Genomic DNA, 16,007 nt, shown 5'->3' on the forward strand with positions numbered 1-16,007 from the left:
AGGGCCCGGTGAGAGCAGGCCCCGGGGAGGGCAGGGTTGCAGTGAGGGCAGGCCCCGATGAGGGCAGGGTTGCAGTGAGGGCAGGGCCCGGTCAGGGCAGCTCCACCACGGCGGGCAGGGCGCGGTAGCCACACGTGATTCCCTTCCCTCACGGGCCTTCCGGGCCGCCGTAGGAGCCGCTCCAGCCCCTCCCAATCCTTCCCCTCCCATTCCCTCTCCTCCCTTCCCTCAGGGACCGCGGCCCCGCCGTCCTGCCGGGAAGGAGCTCCGGGAGCCGCCGCCCGAGCCGCCCCGGAGGCGGCGGGGCCGAGCCCGGGGGCGCAGGTGGGTGACAGCGGGGTGACAGTGGTGACTGTGCCCGGGCAGAGCAGGGCAGGGGCGGGATGTGCCCCCGGGTGGGATGAGGATGCTCCGCCACCCCGGGGTGTCCGTCCCTGCGGGTTTGATTCTATGATTCCCCTCCCGACCCACGGAGCAACGTCTCAGAGCTGTGCCAGGGCGCCTTTCCTCCTTTTCTTTAGGGAAGTTAATGTGTTCTGCTCTATTAGTCAGCTGTTCTCACAGTCCCCTTTTTCTTGGCTTTTGAGGCTTCTTTCTGCGTTTCATGCCGTGCGTCACATCTCGGTACGTGCTTTATGTGACTGAGCGAACTGGCTTTAGAGGGTGACATTCTGCTTTGGAAGGCTCGGCCTCGCACTCAGAGCTCCTCTTGGAAATCCCCTGCTTGTTTACCCCAACTAGTCATGAGAAAGTCCCTTTAAACTCTCACTGGAAGTGAAGTTGTGTCAGCAGCGCTTGTTTGGCTGGTGGAAAAGTAAGTCGCAAGAGTTTGTGCTAAGGATTCTTGTACGTTTTAGTGGTGGTGTAATAGGAATTTAGGGTAAATAGTAGAATATTACATATAAAAAGTAAGGGCTTGTGTCTGTGAAAGCAAAATTTTAATTTTTGTTACAGAGAGTTTGTAGGAATAAGTTTAGTTGAAGACTCCATTGGTGTTTTTTGTTTTAATAGCCTAATAAAAAATCATATATTTACCAAACTATAGTATTGATAAACAGATGAGTAACCATTTTATGAATGTCATTAGCATTTAGTTTATAGTCCTAAGCACTGGTTACAATTTTAGGTTTTATCTGGGTACCCCAAAGTCACGGGTAACTTTTTTGTTAACATCAAGTAGAATTGTAGTTATAAAATGGTTCTTCAGCATAACCTAAACGTGGGAAGATGATGGTTACAGGCTGTTCATGAGAACTCCCTGGTGTGTTTTGGGAAAAGGGGAAAGCTGCCTTCATAACTACAGTGCAGTCTTTGGCAAACTGAGTGTGTTTGTCACTGTCAGCTTTGTGAAGGCCACGTTTTGTCTCGGCCCTAAAATAATAATAACTGCAGCAGGACAAAGAATGTGTGGTTGTCTGTTTGGACAGACACTGTGCAAATCACAGCAATCCAGCGGGAAGGGTTGTTAAACCATCCACTTGCCCAGTTCATCCCTCTGACTCCTCTTCAGAGGAGACTCTTGTCAGTGCAGCTTCCAGGGTTCTTTGTAGCTCACTAAAGGTGGGGCTCAGGGAAGGCTGACCAGTAGACTTAGCACATACTGAATGTTTGTCTGCATTTTGTCTTCCCCTCAAATAGTGTTTTTCTGAGCCAGGGTCAGTCTTTGAATCTGGGGAAACTGATAGAAGTGTTTAATTCTGCTATTCTATCCCCTTTTCTCCTGACAGCTTTGTGCTAATAAACAAGAAAGAAAGATGGAAACCCTTCTGAAAGAAAAGTGAAACTGATGAATCACGTTTCATGCCAGCCTTAGTGCATATATGCACATTTTAAATGCTTTTCTCCATAAATTAAAGGACATTTTCCATACGATTTCCAGTGTCCAAGAGGCGAAATGCTTTAAAATGCACCTAGATTTTTTTTCTGCTGTTGAGATCACTGCACCCAGCTTTCCTTGGCCTCTCTGTGCCTTCCCTGTTTCTTGAGGTGGTTTCTTTTCCCCAGGGACATGCTGATTAACTGAGAAGAATCTCTTGGACTGGAAGTGGCACCATAATCTTCCATTTTTGTGAAATCAGAATTTGACGGTGTCGTTTTATGATACTGTTAAATTTGTTTCCTTGACAAATGATTGGGATTGGGGAAGGGAGATGTGGATCACTGTCTGCTCTTGGCTCCTTGCAACTCCAGCTGATCCCACTTTTCTGGAGGGCTGGGAACTTTCCCTCATGGTCTCACTGTGGAATTTGTACTTCTGAGATGTTCCCGTGATTTTTTCTGTCCTCCCCAGGACAGGAATCACTCATATTCAGCTGTCCAGTGGTGTAGAGGGGCTGTTAAAGTAGGGAGGAAGGAGAAGCGGGAAGGCAGAGGTACAGCAAGGACACATTTCAGAGGAGAAAGTGGTGGATGTTTTCCAGTTCTTTCTCATAGTTTTGCCTCAGGGTCCCCTCCCCCCCAAAATGCCTGGAATGCCTTTAATGCTCATCTTCTATTGCAGAATTCCAAAACATCACTTAGACTTTATGAGAGCCAGAATATCTTACCACCAAAAAGTTATATTAAAGGATTGTTTGTTTTTCTTTTCCCTGCTTTTATTTTAAAAGGATGGCACAAAAGAAGTATTTGATAGCAAAACTGACAAGCTGCTTGAGAGAGGACAAAATTCAGCTGTGGAAACCACCATATACAAACGAAAAGAAAGAAGCTGGTAAAGAGATGAAGGTAAATACTCTCAGTTGATGTTATACATCTTCCATGTCATACTGCTGGTGCATTTTCCCAGTTTTTCTTGCTGTTTTCTTAGGAGCTTGTACAAAAATATTCAGCCAAGCTGAATATCAATGAGAGTGAGACAGAGAATATGCTTGAAGAAATACGGTGTAAAGCAATTGAACGTGGAACAGGAAATGAGAATTTCAAAGTGACTGGGATTGCAAGACTTGATATATATCTGCCTCGTAGAAAAGTAAGTAACACTGCAGGAAAGTCAGGATAAGTAGCTTTACTTTGACCTTCTGAGTTCTAGATATTTGTCTGATGCAGATATCTTCCCTTCTTCAACTTTTTCAGATGTTTTATATAAGTTTTATCTGTGTTAAGTATAAAAAATGGGGAGGGAAGGAATTATATAGATATATTTTAGTCTCCCAGGTATGTGAGAATATCTAGGCAAAGGAATATAATATTGGGTGGTCAGTCCTTTTTCCCTTTAGGATTTCATTACAAATTGTCTTTGAATTAAGAAAAGGAAATTAGATTTGTGTGTTTATTTCAGTTTGATTCCTTCTGATGTAGTATTAGCAGCAAGGAACAGATGTATTTTTGTCAGCTGTGAAATACCTGAAGTTGAGTCAGCATATTAATATCACTGTATTACCACAGCTTTTGTTTAAATGACAGCTTTAAAAAACCCCAATCCCTTTATGTGCAATAAGCAACTTGAATTTGGTGCCATCTTAGGCCATACTTTAAAATGGTCATGTCCAGTGTTTGAACTTGGAAATGAAAAGCAGGGTTTTCTGTTGTGATGGCAGTTACAGAATTACAGAATCAATTAGATTGGAAAACACCTCCAGAATAGTCCAACCTTTGATGGATCACCACCTTGTCAACTAAACCATGGCACTCAGTGCCACATCCCGTCATTTCTTGAACACTTCCAGGGATGGTGACTCCAGCACCTCCCCAGGCAGCCACTTCCAATTCTTCACTAAGAGAGAAGTGAATTACGTTTTGCCCTTTTAAAGTCAGGCTTCAACCTCTAGTTTCACACGTAAAATACTCCTGTAGTGAAAAATAATTACCTGGACTAAATGGCAGAGGGTTTTAAATTATTGCCATGCTGTTAAAACAACCAAATAGTTTCATAATTCTACTTTATAATGCTGCTGGGCATATAGGGGAATTAATTAATTTAAAATTCAAGTTTATCTAATCTGGGACCAGCGACATTAGTAGGAATTAATCATAACTTAGCCAGTCACAGGTGAGTGGTATAATTAAAAGCAGAGTTAAAATTGGAAGTGCATAATTAAATTAGTTTAAATTATTTGATTCTGAATTTAGATTTATCTAATGCTGAATATTCTGCTTTTATAATGCTTATTTTTAACACTGTATAGCAAATATAGGACTCTCTGCCTGGAAAATACAAATATGTATATCCAGCCATAACCCATAACAGGATTATTATGTAAAAAAGAAATTTTAGTTGTAAAACAGTTAATTAGGAAAATATCCAAAGTATCTTGACACCATGCTTTTTTTCCTTCCCTCTTTTTTCCCCTACCCAATTTAATTACTACAGAGCAGAAAAATCCCACTGGAAACCAGCCTGTTCATCACAGGCAAGGAGCTCAGATCACAGTAAGTGTAATCACCCTTTGCTCTTCTGTAATGGGGTAGTGCCCTGTCATACAATATTTTTTAAAAATACAAACAAAAGACTTTTTGTTTGATTTAAGCTTTTTCTTAGCACATATGTCTGAACAGGATGTCCAGTATCCCTGTAGGGCAGTTCTCCCTGTAAGCAGGTGTGGTTTAACAGATGGAAAAGAGGAAAGTTGTAGCTGTGGAAAAAGATAGTTCTGTTACCCAAGAAGGCACTAGTGTTACATCTGTAACTAGGCAGGTCTTCTGAACTGTGAACATTAACTTCTCTTTCTGGTGTGTTTTTAAGCCTAAAAAAATCAGATTCTTTTTTGTCTGTTTTGCTTTTTCCCTTTCTCTATCTCACATTTTCCCTCTGTGGTACGCAAAGCTTTTTGATGTTGTTATTTCTTCTAGCAGCCTTTTATAGCAAAAGTTTTAAGCCACTTATGAACATGGTAGTTTTTAACTTTTATTGGTATTGTAACAGTAATGTGGCCATATAAATTTGTGTTCATGGATAACATTATTTGTTTCACAGGATAGCACAGGAATATGGTTTACAAGAAAATGCTGTCAAAATAATCATAAATAAGAAGCAGCTTGACCTGGGTATGTATCTCTAGTTGAGGATGCTTCTGTGATAATTTTCTAGTTTTCTGATTATCAGGAGAAAAATTTCTTATACCTCTGTTAGTTTCAGAAATTCCCAAGAAAAAGCAGCTAAATTTATCAGCTTCTGCTCTACAGGAACTGTATTAAATTATATTGATAAAAAAAATTTGAATAAAATTAGCTGAATTATAGGAATCCTGTAATAAATGTTGACAATCCATTTTTCAAGTGTTGAAACGTGAAAATGCACATTTAAGAGAAATCCTAAATTTTTTCAAAAAATTTATGATAGCACTTTCAAAAACTTGTAGTGCTTTGCACATGTTCAGTCTGTCAGACATGTGGGAAGTGATGGCAACACCTTTCTTTTCATTGATGGCCTAAGCATCTGAAAAATTTTTTTCCCTTAGAAGATCATACTCTGTTTTGCAGGCAAAACCCTTGAAGACCAAGGTGTAACACACAATGCAAAAGTGATGGTACTTCAACTGGAACAGAGTGATGAGGAAACCAAAAGGAAGGTTCAGGAGGAAGAACTGCAATGCAAGAAAGAAAAAGAAATAAGTGACAAGATGAAAAGAACTAAGAAGGGTTTGGAAATTCTAGCAGAGAGAGGTAAGGGGGTTTGTGGGGTTTATGATGCCAGGGCGAGATGGTGTTTATTAATTATTGGGCATCAAAAATTGTTTTCTCAGTCACCTTTCACATGGGAGAGTGCCTGTACCATGGCTGTACTTCAGTCTGTAGTTTTCTAGGCTTCTACCTTCTTGAAAACTGGATTTTAAGTCGTCTAAAACTTCCTTTTCTACTCTAACCCTTCTTACACAACTAGAATACTGCAAAGCCACTCTGAGAAGGATATGATATGAATCAGTTATTTAACTGGTACTTTAATCAGTTATTTAACTGGTCCCAGTTGAGGGACTGGTGACTTGTGAGAACAGGCTTTAAATTTATTGCAGACGTAAGCACGGTGGAATAATGTATTTTAAGTCATTAAACACTTTTTTTTTGTAGTTTACCTCAGCTGTGGCTGTGTAACCATGGTTTCATTGTGCAGAGCAGCTCCTTTGTCACTGTCATCTGCAGAGTGGCTGTTCTGCTCTCATTGCTTGGATGTTGATTGCTGGCAACTGTGGATTCAGTTATAGTTAATTTAACAGTAGTAATTTTTCAAAATGAGGTTATGTTTGTGAGTTGCGTGGCTACATGGTGAGTTTAAATCACTTTTCTATTTTATATTGTTTCAAAAATCCACAACAATGAACTGTGGAGCTCAGCAGGTAATGAATTCCTGCCAAATGCAGAAACACCTGAACAAAGCTGCTTTTAACAGTCTGTGACAGCCAGTTTCTTACTATAATATCAGATTTGGAACACATGAAATAAGTGATTTCTTTTATGGACTTAAGGAGTGGTTTAAACCCCAAACCTTGAATCCTTTGTAGGGCCTCTTTAAGGTTTTTACAACTGTAAGGTACATCCAATCTCAAGAGTACAGAGTGGAGTCTGTAATGGGCTCACAGGCTGAAGGTTCTGTTTATAGTAAGGATTTAACAACCCCTTTGTTTCAACTGGGAAAAATTGCAGGGCAGAAGCTTTTAATCTCAACAAAATCATTTTTACTTTTCTTATAAACAAAAGACAGTTATCTTTTCATCGTAAATCAGATGGAAGTGAAAACAAAATTGATAATTTGGTTATAAGGATTAAGGATATGGAGAAGGAAAATACTGAGCTGTATTTTTTTCAGCTCTATCAGCTGTGCTCAATTGTATTTTTTTATATTCTGTGCTTTAGTTGATAAATCATTTCAAATGCTGTATTGTGTAAAATGTAGGTGTTTTGTCTTTCTCAAAACATTCTTTGCAATTCATGTAACTTTTAATGTTGTCTAAATTTCTGGATACACAAGATCTTTTCCTTAGTGACCTTTCTAAAAGTTCTTCATGTTTATCTGCTCAAGGTCACTGTTGGTTGGTATGTCCAGAAAACACACATGCAGCTTTTATATGTAGTTCTGATTCTTTTTGGCCTTGTGTGCTGTCTTGTTTAATGATGTGTGTACTGACATAATATTATGGCAGTAGAGTTGCTCTGTTGAAGGTGGTACTTAAAATTTTACCTGCTTTTCTGTGTCTTTCAGAGGAGTACTTGGATCCAGACTCTGTTCCTTACCTAGATATAGCTAATCAAACTGGAAGGTCAATTGAGATTCCTCCTCAAGCTAAAAAAGTAGGTTAAAGTATCTTACAAAGTCACTAAGATGGCTCTTTAAAGCTTGATTAGTGAAGCATTTAAAATATGGGATTGAAATACAATCAGACTTTCTGGGGATGTAACCCTGGGCCCACTAGATGTCTGCTTAATACAAATAATTTTGGAATAAAATCGAAGTAGGTCTTTATATTTGGTAATGCTTCAGTCAGCTGGAGACAACCTCTGATTTCTGATCTCATTGCACTGACCCTTGTGGTTCATATCTTACTTTTGTGGTTTAAGACGGGCTTTAATTTTGTTATGTCTCAGTGCCCTAGAATGGGATGAAAATAATTTGTTAGTCCTTAGTTTCAGTTGCAAAGTTGTTGAGTCTCTAAATTGGACTATTTTAAAATAGTTTTGAGATCTTTTGCACTGTGTGCCCTTTCATACTTAAATTTGTTCAACATTCAAGAAAGTTCCCCTTTCTCAATTGAAAATATCTCTGCCTGGGTGCATGCACTGAGTTACAGAGGGGCTGACATACCTGATGCTGGCTACTGAAGCAGGGGAATAGTGGTAGGTGCTGTCTTTCAAGACTACTGGCTTTTCTGAAGATAAATAAAATCTTTAAAAGTACTTGAAATTACACTCAATAACAAAAATGTGCAGAAATGAACAGGCCCCAATGTGTGTCAGCTGTTGCTTTAGCCTTTTCTGAGGCATGCTGTGTTTTCTGCATCACCTGCAGTTTCTGGATGGTTGGAATTGCAAGTGTCCAGTCTCACAGTGCATGCTGTTCTGATGAAGTGCTGAAAGGAGTAATTCACCTCAAGAGTTAAAGTATCAAATGTTCAAGTGCATGAGATTTGATGAGTATTGATCAAGGATGAAAGGTTGTTTCTATCCAGAATTGCTATTTACATTTCCATTTGCCAACCCACAGGAACAGGAGTGCTCTCCTGACACATTCAAAATTTAGCTCTGAGGTTTTTCAGAAGGTGAATTTTTAGGTTTTACAAGATAGTTGTAATAGCAAAATGAAACAAATTTGGTGCTGTTAGGAAGTGTAGCACCCAGAAAAATGCTGAGCTTTTTATCACTTACCATTGAAAAATCTCTCTAGGGTTGCATTCTTAAAATAAGCTTGGTGCAGCATTTCATGTGTTGGTAACATTCATTGCTTTTAATTAGACAATGTCTAGCATTAACAGATGGGAGAAAAGTATGAAGCAGTGTGAAACAGAGCTGGTCTTACAGAACTGATACTGTGGTATTTTTCCAGGAAGAACGAGGGCTCTGATGGATTACCTGGATGTTTCCTTTTAGTTCTTTTGAGTCAGGGAGGAGCAATAAAATGTCTCAATCTGTTTTTCTAGGCACTTGTGCTGGCAATGGGTTATCATGAGAAGGGCAGAGCTTTAATGAAGAAGAAAGAATATGAAATAGCACTGCCATATTTGCTGGATGCTGACAAACATTTCTGGTAAGAACATTTCTGAGTTGTTGTGTCTTTCTTTCCTTTACTGCCAGCCAAATACAGGAACAGCACTAGCTCTACATGTGCATGTAAATCAGGGCCAGTTTTGCCTGGGGTTGTTTCACACCCCCTCTGCAGATGGGAAACAGCAGATAAAGGCTCTGACTTGCAGTGACAGGTGGCTTCATGTAGAACAGCTGAAACAGATACTGCCACTGGGCAAGTTAATCTTTCATAACAAGGTAAACAGAAACTGTCAATATTCATGTAGTAGGTTATAAATTGCATTAGGTTGAGAGACAGTTACGGATACTCGTTTGCAATTGCTTCTGTAAAGTGATAATTTCTTGTAAAAGGTGAAGCAGGTAGCTGAGGTCAGTAACCATATCAGGGTTTGTGCAAGTAAATTAGTTTCCTGTCAGCAGTCAGAGCCCTAAATTGCTCTTAAGAGATCCCAAAAGTAATACTGTCCCTGTCTATTTCTCATCTGTGTGTATGTGCAGGGAGGCTGGCACAGAACTCAGCATGTTTGTGTGCACTAAGACAGTTTCTCTGTCTTCCCAAAGAATACTGGTTTAATTCCATTCTGCTATTAGAGGTGTCATCTTAAATAGTAGTCACATTTTGTTATTCTAGTGCTTAGAGATGTAGTTTCAGCATTAGTGTCCTGTGTGTTAGTGAATGGGATGGGAGATCAGTGCTTATTCAAGTTCCCTTGACAGCAGTTATGATGTCATAACTCAAAATATAACTCTCAAAGATGAACAGTGTGCTTTCTCAAACTGGTGAGCGTGCATGCTTCTAGCATGTTGTTTCAAGGATGTTAAAAAGTACATGTAGGGAAAAAAAACCAACCCTTTCCCAGAAAAATTGTAATTTTTAAAAATTATTTATTTTCCAGTGAGTGCAGCACAGAACTGCTGAACACTGTTGATAATTATGCAGTGCTGCAGCTGGACATAGTGTGGTGCTACTTCCGCCTGGAGCAGCTGGACTGCCTGGATGATGCAGAGAAAAAGCTGTCCACAGCACACGAATGCTTCCAGAGGTGCTATGGGGAGAACCATGAAAGGCTTATTGACATCAAAGTATGCTGTGTTTGATTTAATTATGGTGGCTTTTCTTTCTCCATGTGTCAAGTTCCTGTTCAAGTATTACAAGACTGACTTTCAGAAGTCTAAAGTTTTCTTGTGTGTCATTAGCCTATCATGTAGTTGTGTAATTGTCAGCACAGGGAAAACACTGGACTTGACAGAAAGGTCATGCCAAACGTGTTTACAGGCACAGACATCATCAGGGTTTTAAGTGTGGTACTTTATCTGCACACCAAGTGTCACATAGCACTGACTGTGTCTTCTTAAGTATGTAAAGTGTTCTGTTGATAATGAACTCATGTTCTATCACCTGCTTCTACCCACATGTTCCCCCCTCCTTCTTTAAACAATTCTTTAGGGAAGCTATGGTCGTGAGAAGGTTTTATTTCTACGGCTTTACCTCCTTCAAGGGATTGGACACTATCACAGTGGCAGAGAAAAGGAGGCTGCAGAGTACATCCAGAAGGTGAGACACCATTAGGTAAAACTTTGGAGTCGTTCACTCCAGTTCCTGTGTTTGAGCTCCATCTGGCACCTGTTTTTTGCTTACTCAAAGAAATGGGGAGGCATTTTTTGTTTGTATGTCAGCAACAGTGTAAGTAGTGTCATTTTATCCTTTTTATGTCCAGGCATCTTCTTTATATGAAGAGCTGTCCATAGATCCTGATAAAGTTGATCGCCTGTCTCTCCTGGGATTCTCGGAACAGGAAGCTCGCCTTGCCCTGCGCGCGTGCCATGGGAACGTGGAGCATGCTGCCAATCTGATTACCAACAGGAGAGAGGTATGGGCAGTGAAGGTATTAAATCACAGATTGCCTCGGTTGGGCTGTCCATGAGATCGTGTGCTGTGTGACTAGTGCAGCATGGTGCTAAATGAAGGGCTTGGATTATCCTGCCTTGGCACTGTTGGTGTAACTGACAGCTTGACGTGCTGCCACAAGATTGAAACCAAAACTTGATGCGTTAATAGGGGAAGCTCTATCCCAAAACAGATGGGATGAGAGCACCGAAGACCTGTGGTTGCACCACAGAGGCATGTGTGAAGACTTTGCACCAGTGTTTGCTGCTCAGCAGTGCTCCGTGTGGGAATAAAACTTGCACTTGGGAGATCTGGGAGGGGATAAGGATTTTTGTGCTACAGTGAAGACAGTGCTGTCTAGATCTGAAGTGATGTTTGGTAGGCCGAGGCGGTGCTTCTACACTTTAGACAGTGAAGAGTGGACAGAAAAGTCAAAGGGAAGGCTGAACAGAACTCCTTGGCTCCCTGCCCAGTTCTGACTGTATGTCCTTGGCAAGTCGTGTCTGTGGGCCCATCTGTCAAACGGGTTTGTCACTTACCACACAGGGCCTGGAATAGCTGTGATGGCACCAGATCTGATCTGCAGAGCGGAAGTATGGAGACAGAGCTACCTCATGGAAATGCAGCTTTATTTAGTAACAAGTGTCTGGCAGCACAGTCTGTATTTACAAAAAAAAAAGCGCCTTTTCCTCAAGAGATTCAAATTTGAAGTAAAAAATCCAAGAAACCCTACATGCAAAGGCAGTGTGCTAAAGCATTCCCATGTGCAGTGGGCTTTGCAATGTCTTCTTGCAGGAAAAGGCACAGATAAGGAGGGAAGAGAGAGCTAAAAGGCGGCAGCGACTGGAAGACATAAATACCCTGAAAAGTATGGGCTATTCAGAGAGAGCTGCTCAAATAGCTCTTCAAAATACACAAGGAAACCTGGACCAAGCCTTTAAGGTCAGTGATTTTTCAGGAGCAGTGGTGCTGTACAAAAAAAATCTGTTTGGTTTTGTGAGGGTTTTTTATTGTTTAGCAGATTCTTATTTTCTGTAGTCTGTATTTGTCACTTCATAGCTACCTTTTCTGGATTATAATGACTGAACTTTCACTTCCTGACACAATGAATTGTGTCACCCACTTCAGTTGACTGAGGTTTTCTTCTGTCCACTATTGGGCTACATACACATCCATGTCAAGGACTGTTATATCTGTTGCTTTATTGTGGTCCGTCTCTATTTTATTCTAGTTTATTCTTGACAACACGGAGTTACTGCTGGATGATGATGATGATGATGATTCTGTGGCCACAGACCAGTTTCAGGTTTCCCAAGAAAGTGTTGAGCAAGTAAGTTAGACCACTTGCTTTCCTGGGAGTTGGTTGTCGTGTTTCTGATTTATGCCTTCAAACATAAGGCAGATCTTCCTTAAGCAAAGCTGTACAAATACTTCTTGACCCATGTCATTCAGGCTGTCACACTTCCGCTGTCTGGCACCCACTCCTCATGGTGAAATCGTGCTCAGGCTTAACATAATTTGTGTGGACTTCCCATTGCACCAACCTGCCCTATGCAGGTGGAGAGGGGAAGTGTGTGAACTGCAGTGCTCTGTCCCAAAAATGACAGCAAATGAGAAACTTATTTAAGTCTCTAAACACTGCAGTGCACAAGGGAAAGAGTTGGAATGGGTCTTTCTCATGACAGGCTGTCTGATAAGCTCATTGGTAGTTAGTATGGCTGATTAATTAATGTCAGGCAAGAAAACTATTGCCTAGTGAAAGTAAATAGCACGTGCACCCTCCTGATATGCTAGAGTGCTTTGAAGTTTCCTTTTGAGAACAGAAAAAGAATTGGTCTAATACTATACAAGAGGCTTTTGATCCTGCTCAACATCCCCATGTTTAATAGGTCACTGCCCTGTTGTTAACTGTTCGCTAAGCCAGAGTCACTGTCCTGGAATTCCTGGCATGCAGCTCTTTCCTCTGTGTGAAAGGAATGGCTGCCAGAGGCAGAGTCAGATTCCTGTCAGACCCTGGTGCCAGATGAGCTTGGATTTCTCCAGATTTTCTTCTGGTTTTTTCCCCATCCTGCAGCTGATGTATATGGGTTTCAGCCGTGAGTCAGCAGAACAAGCTTTAAAGGTCTTTAAAGGCCATATCCATGTGGCTTCCCAAACCCTTGCTCATTATGGGGGAGTTCTTCCTGCTTCACTGCTGCTGTCGTCAGAGGGATCCAGTCCCTCAGAGGAATCAGCTTCATCGAAGGACTTGCTTATGGAGTCTGCAGGTAAGAATGTTGCATGCAGCAGGTGAGGAAGGAAAGGTCGTTCTTCTGTTTTTTGTTTGGAAAAATGAAGTGATTTCTGTTTAAATAGAGGTAGAGGGGCTCGAGTAATGCCCCAGGCTGCTTTTACTGGAAACACAGTTACAGGCAAGGCAGCCTTTGATAGAACCATAATTGATACTTGCACATATTTTCTTCTCGTATTACTTGTCAGAGCTTTAGTGATCCCTGTTGTGTAACTAAAGGCTTTCCTACATCTTGAAATAATAGGAAAAACTGGCCATCCTGCCCTGTCCTTTGCAGAGTAATTGTAAGTTAGAGGTAGTTGTGCAGGAACAGACTGGCAGAGCAGCCATGCTGGTGAAAGGGGAAAGTACCAACTTCTTTCAGAGGTGAATTCACTGCTGCTGCTGCTTTTATTTGAAGGTTCTTCTAGTTCTCCAACGGATGAAGACATGGAGACTGATGCAGTCAATGAAATCCTAGAGGATATTCCTGAACATGAAGAGGATTATCTGGATTTAACACTGGAGGAGGAAGAACAGATCATTCATGAGTACTTATCCTATATACAAGTACCACAGCCCTAAATCCCATTAAATCTACTTCAGTTGTATGTATTTACCTTGTCAAACTGAGTTTGGATTATAAATGCACCTTCAGCTTATCTCTTACTAAGGGCCTTGAATTCAGTTAAACCATAGGTGGAATACTTAATTCCTGCTTATTTGTAACTCTGCTTAAAGCCTACATTTGTGATACATTGTAATTTATTGTCATAGCAGAAAAATAGAAACATTTATTTTCAGAAAAAAATTTAATAGAACTAAACTATATTTTTATTGTGAATAAGTTAATTCAATTAGTAAAGAAGCATTTCTATACCATTTTAAAATACCAGCTTTAAAAGAAAAACATGAATTTGTAAACCAGAAACCTTAGCTCATGAGGCTGTAGAGGTATCAGTTTTCCAACTGCTCCCCTTTTCTTCTGAAAGATTTCTAAGAGACATTTATTTATCTGCTGTGCATGGGTTTATACCGTGTTCCTCTTGTCCCTTCCTGCAGGTGTTACACGGGCAATAAAGGTAACTCAGTGCTGCTTCTGCTTTTGGTGAGAGATCTCTGTGCTTTGTCAAAACCAGTGTCCTGGGCCTGGTGTAGTGATGTACTGGTATTTCCTTTTATAACTAAATAACTATTTTCCCCAAGCAGAGCCTCTTAACTTCTGCAGGTGTGTGGCTGATGGATTTCCTGGGGATTACAAGATTTTTTTTGTCTGAACAGAACTTGGTTCAAGTCCTGTCTCAGTAGTTGTATCCAGCTTCAGAATTCTGAAGAAACTTTTTGGGATTTCTGTGGGTTTGTCACATCCCCTTTTCGGCTCTGGGCCGGGAACAGGAGTTCCCCTGCCTGGCAGCTTCTTTTGGACGTACTTTCTTTGCTTTCCATGACTCCATGCTCTCGGTAGAGGGAGCCCAGGCCCCGTCTGGAGCCTGATAGGAACAAGGAACCGGCTGTAGTGAACGTTCTGTCTGGTGAGAGTGTATCCTTACCCGGTATTTATCCAGGGGAAATGGGGCCTTGAACTGCTGAGATACTGGAGGGAGCAGAGCTGTGGTCTATGGAACCACTGCTCAGTGCCAGCAGAGGGACCGGACAGGCTGCAGGAGTGGATTGTTTTATTTCCTGACTCCCTCAGCCAAGCACAGCAAAAAGCAGGGAGGGATTGCACTGCTCAGGAATTATTTGTATTTCTTGTTTCTCTATCAAGGCAAGTGTTATAAAAATTGAGTAGTTTTGTATCTCCTCCAAGAAGGCTGAAGCATTTCTAAGGCCAGTAATATGAGCTCCTTAGGGAAAACCAACCCCAGTGCCTATTACATCCTGCTTCCCTACCAGCCACCACTGAGGAACCACTGGACAAAATGCAGAGCAAAACCAGAACATAGAAAAATAATATAAAATTGAAAACATATAAAACCATGGGTGTAGTTTTAACAAGAAGTAGGTGGAAACAAATTCATTCTTTCCCCCTAAACCTACTGCCATCCTGGCAAGGTTGCAAGCCCTTGGGCATGCACCATGTTGGGCTGAACAGGCAGTAATTCTCCTCTCTGAAGTGGCTTGCACAGCAAATGGGCAGGGACAACTTCAGAAGGGAAGGTTTGTCCTTGGGGAATTTAAAATTAGCATCATAACATGCAGTGCTTGTCCAGAGAAGCCATTCATCAATGATGTAACTCTGCCAGCGCTGCCTCTGCGTAACTGTGCGCAGTTCAAAGTGATCAGCAGGGCAGGAGGCTTTGGCTGAAAGTTAGAAGTTAATTTGACCATGCATTTGGAGGCACTGTGATATGTTTAGCAGTGAGCAGAAGTGGTAATGACTCATTAATTCCACCCTTTGAGATCTCTGCTGATTGCATGTGCAGCTGCTGTATGCCCAGATAGGCTCTTGTGTCTAATGTAGTGTGTGTGAAGTTTTAAACAGAAAGTACAGCCTAGGTGATCTGGGGAACTCTGTCCATTTCTTATTTAGCGTTGTCCTCAGAAGCAAAATGCAAAGTCAGCTGCATGGCAAGTCATCATCCAGCAGCCACCAGCTCATCAACATCTCTCACAGGGCCAGCACTGAGCCACAATGACTGGACTGAGAGGCTTACAGTGGAATTAAGTCTGCACAATGCAGATGACTTCCCAAATTAGTCTCTTTGTAGACATTTCACATAATTTAAATTTTGTGTCCTACTAGGTGTGGAAACCTGCCAGGTAAGAACAAAGCTGCTCAGCAGGAGAGGTGAGCAGGGCAGGTGACCAACCCAACCTATTGACGCAGTTGTGACGGTGTCACAGTGGGGATCTTTGGTGCCACCAGGGTAAGAGCTGAGTCAGATGTGTCTCTGTCATCCCTGCTTTCCCTTATACCTGTGCTGTGCCTTGTAGCTGGTTACTTCTTCCCCTGACAGGGGAAAATTGAGCTCTGGCAGGCTGTTGACTGGAGGGAGATAGGACAGCTCCACCCACACCTGACTCCAGCCCCAGGAGGGAGGGGAAAGCAAGAAATGTTTCAGAAGTAAACGTGGCATTTTTTCCCCGTATTCCATCCATTCCTAACTTATCTGTGCATCTGCAGCCAGCCAACCCCCTTCTAAATGAGCAAAAATAAAAACTAGACAGTCAGTTGGC

General features: G+C 41.5%; 1 protein-coding gene across 2 annotated transcripts; it reads left to right on the top strand.

Moving 5' to 3' along the window:
* The first annotated feature begins 153 nt into the window (after positions 1 to 153).
* Positions 154 to 13,930, top strand: NUB1 (negative regulator of ubiquitin like proteins 1). 2 transcript variants are annotated; one of them, XM_071559889.1, is made up of 15 exons: positions 154 to 324; positions 2,607 to 2,724; positions 2,807 to 2,968; positions 4,310 to 4,368; positions 4,913 to 4,983; positions 5,419 to 5,601; positions 7,133 to 7,221; positions 8,565 to 8,671; positions 9,567 to 9,753; positions 10,118 to 10,225; positions 10,389 to 10,541; positions 11,354 to 11,500; positions 11,790 to 11,888; positions 12,633 to 12,825; positions 13,249 to 13,930. In XM_071559889.1, exons 2-15 carry the CDS (start codon positions 2,608 to 2,610, stop codon positions 13,410 to 13,412), a joined length of 1,839 nt encoding a protein of 612 aa, XP_071415990.1. In that variant the 5' UTR covers positions 154 to 324; position 2,607; the 3' UTR covers positions 13,413 to 13,930. The 2 variants fall into 2 exon arrangements, with proteins under 2 accessions (XP_071415990.1, XP_071415991.1); XM_071559890.1 differs by lacking the exon at positions 154 to 324 and adding an exon at positions 664 to 814.
* The last annotated feature ends 2,077 nt before the right edge of the window (positions 13,931 to 16,007 follow it).

Source organism: Pithys albifrons, chromosome 7, assembly GCF_047495875.1.
Source record: "Pithys albifrons albifrons isolate INPA30051 chromosome 7, PitAlb_v1, whole genome shotgun sequence".
NCBI classification, from domain to species: Eukaryota; Metazoa; Chordata; class Aves; order Passeriformes; family Thamnophilidae; genus Pithys; species Pithys albifrons.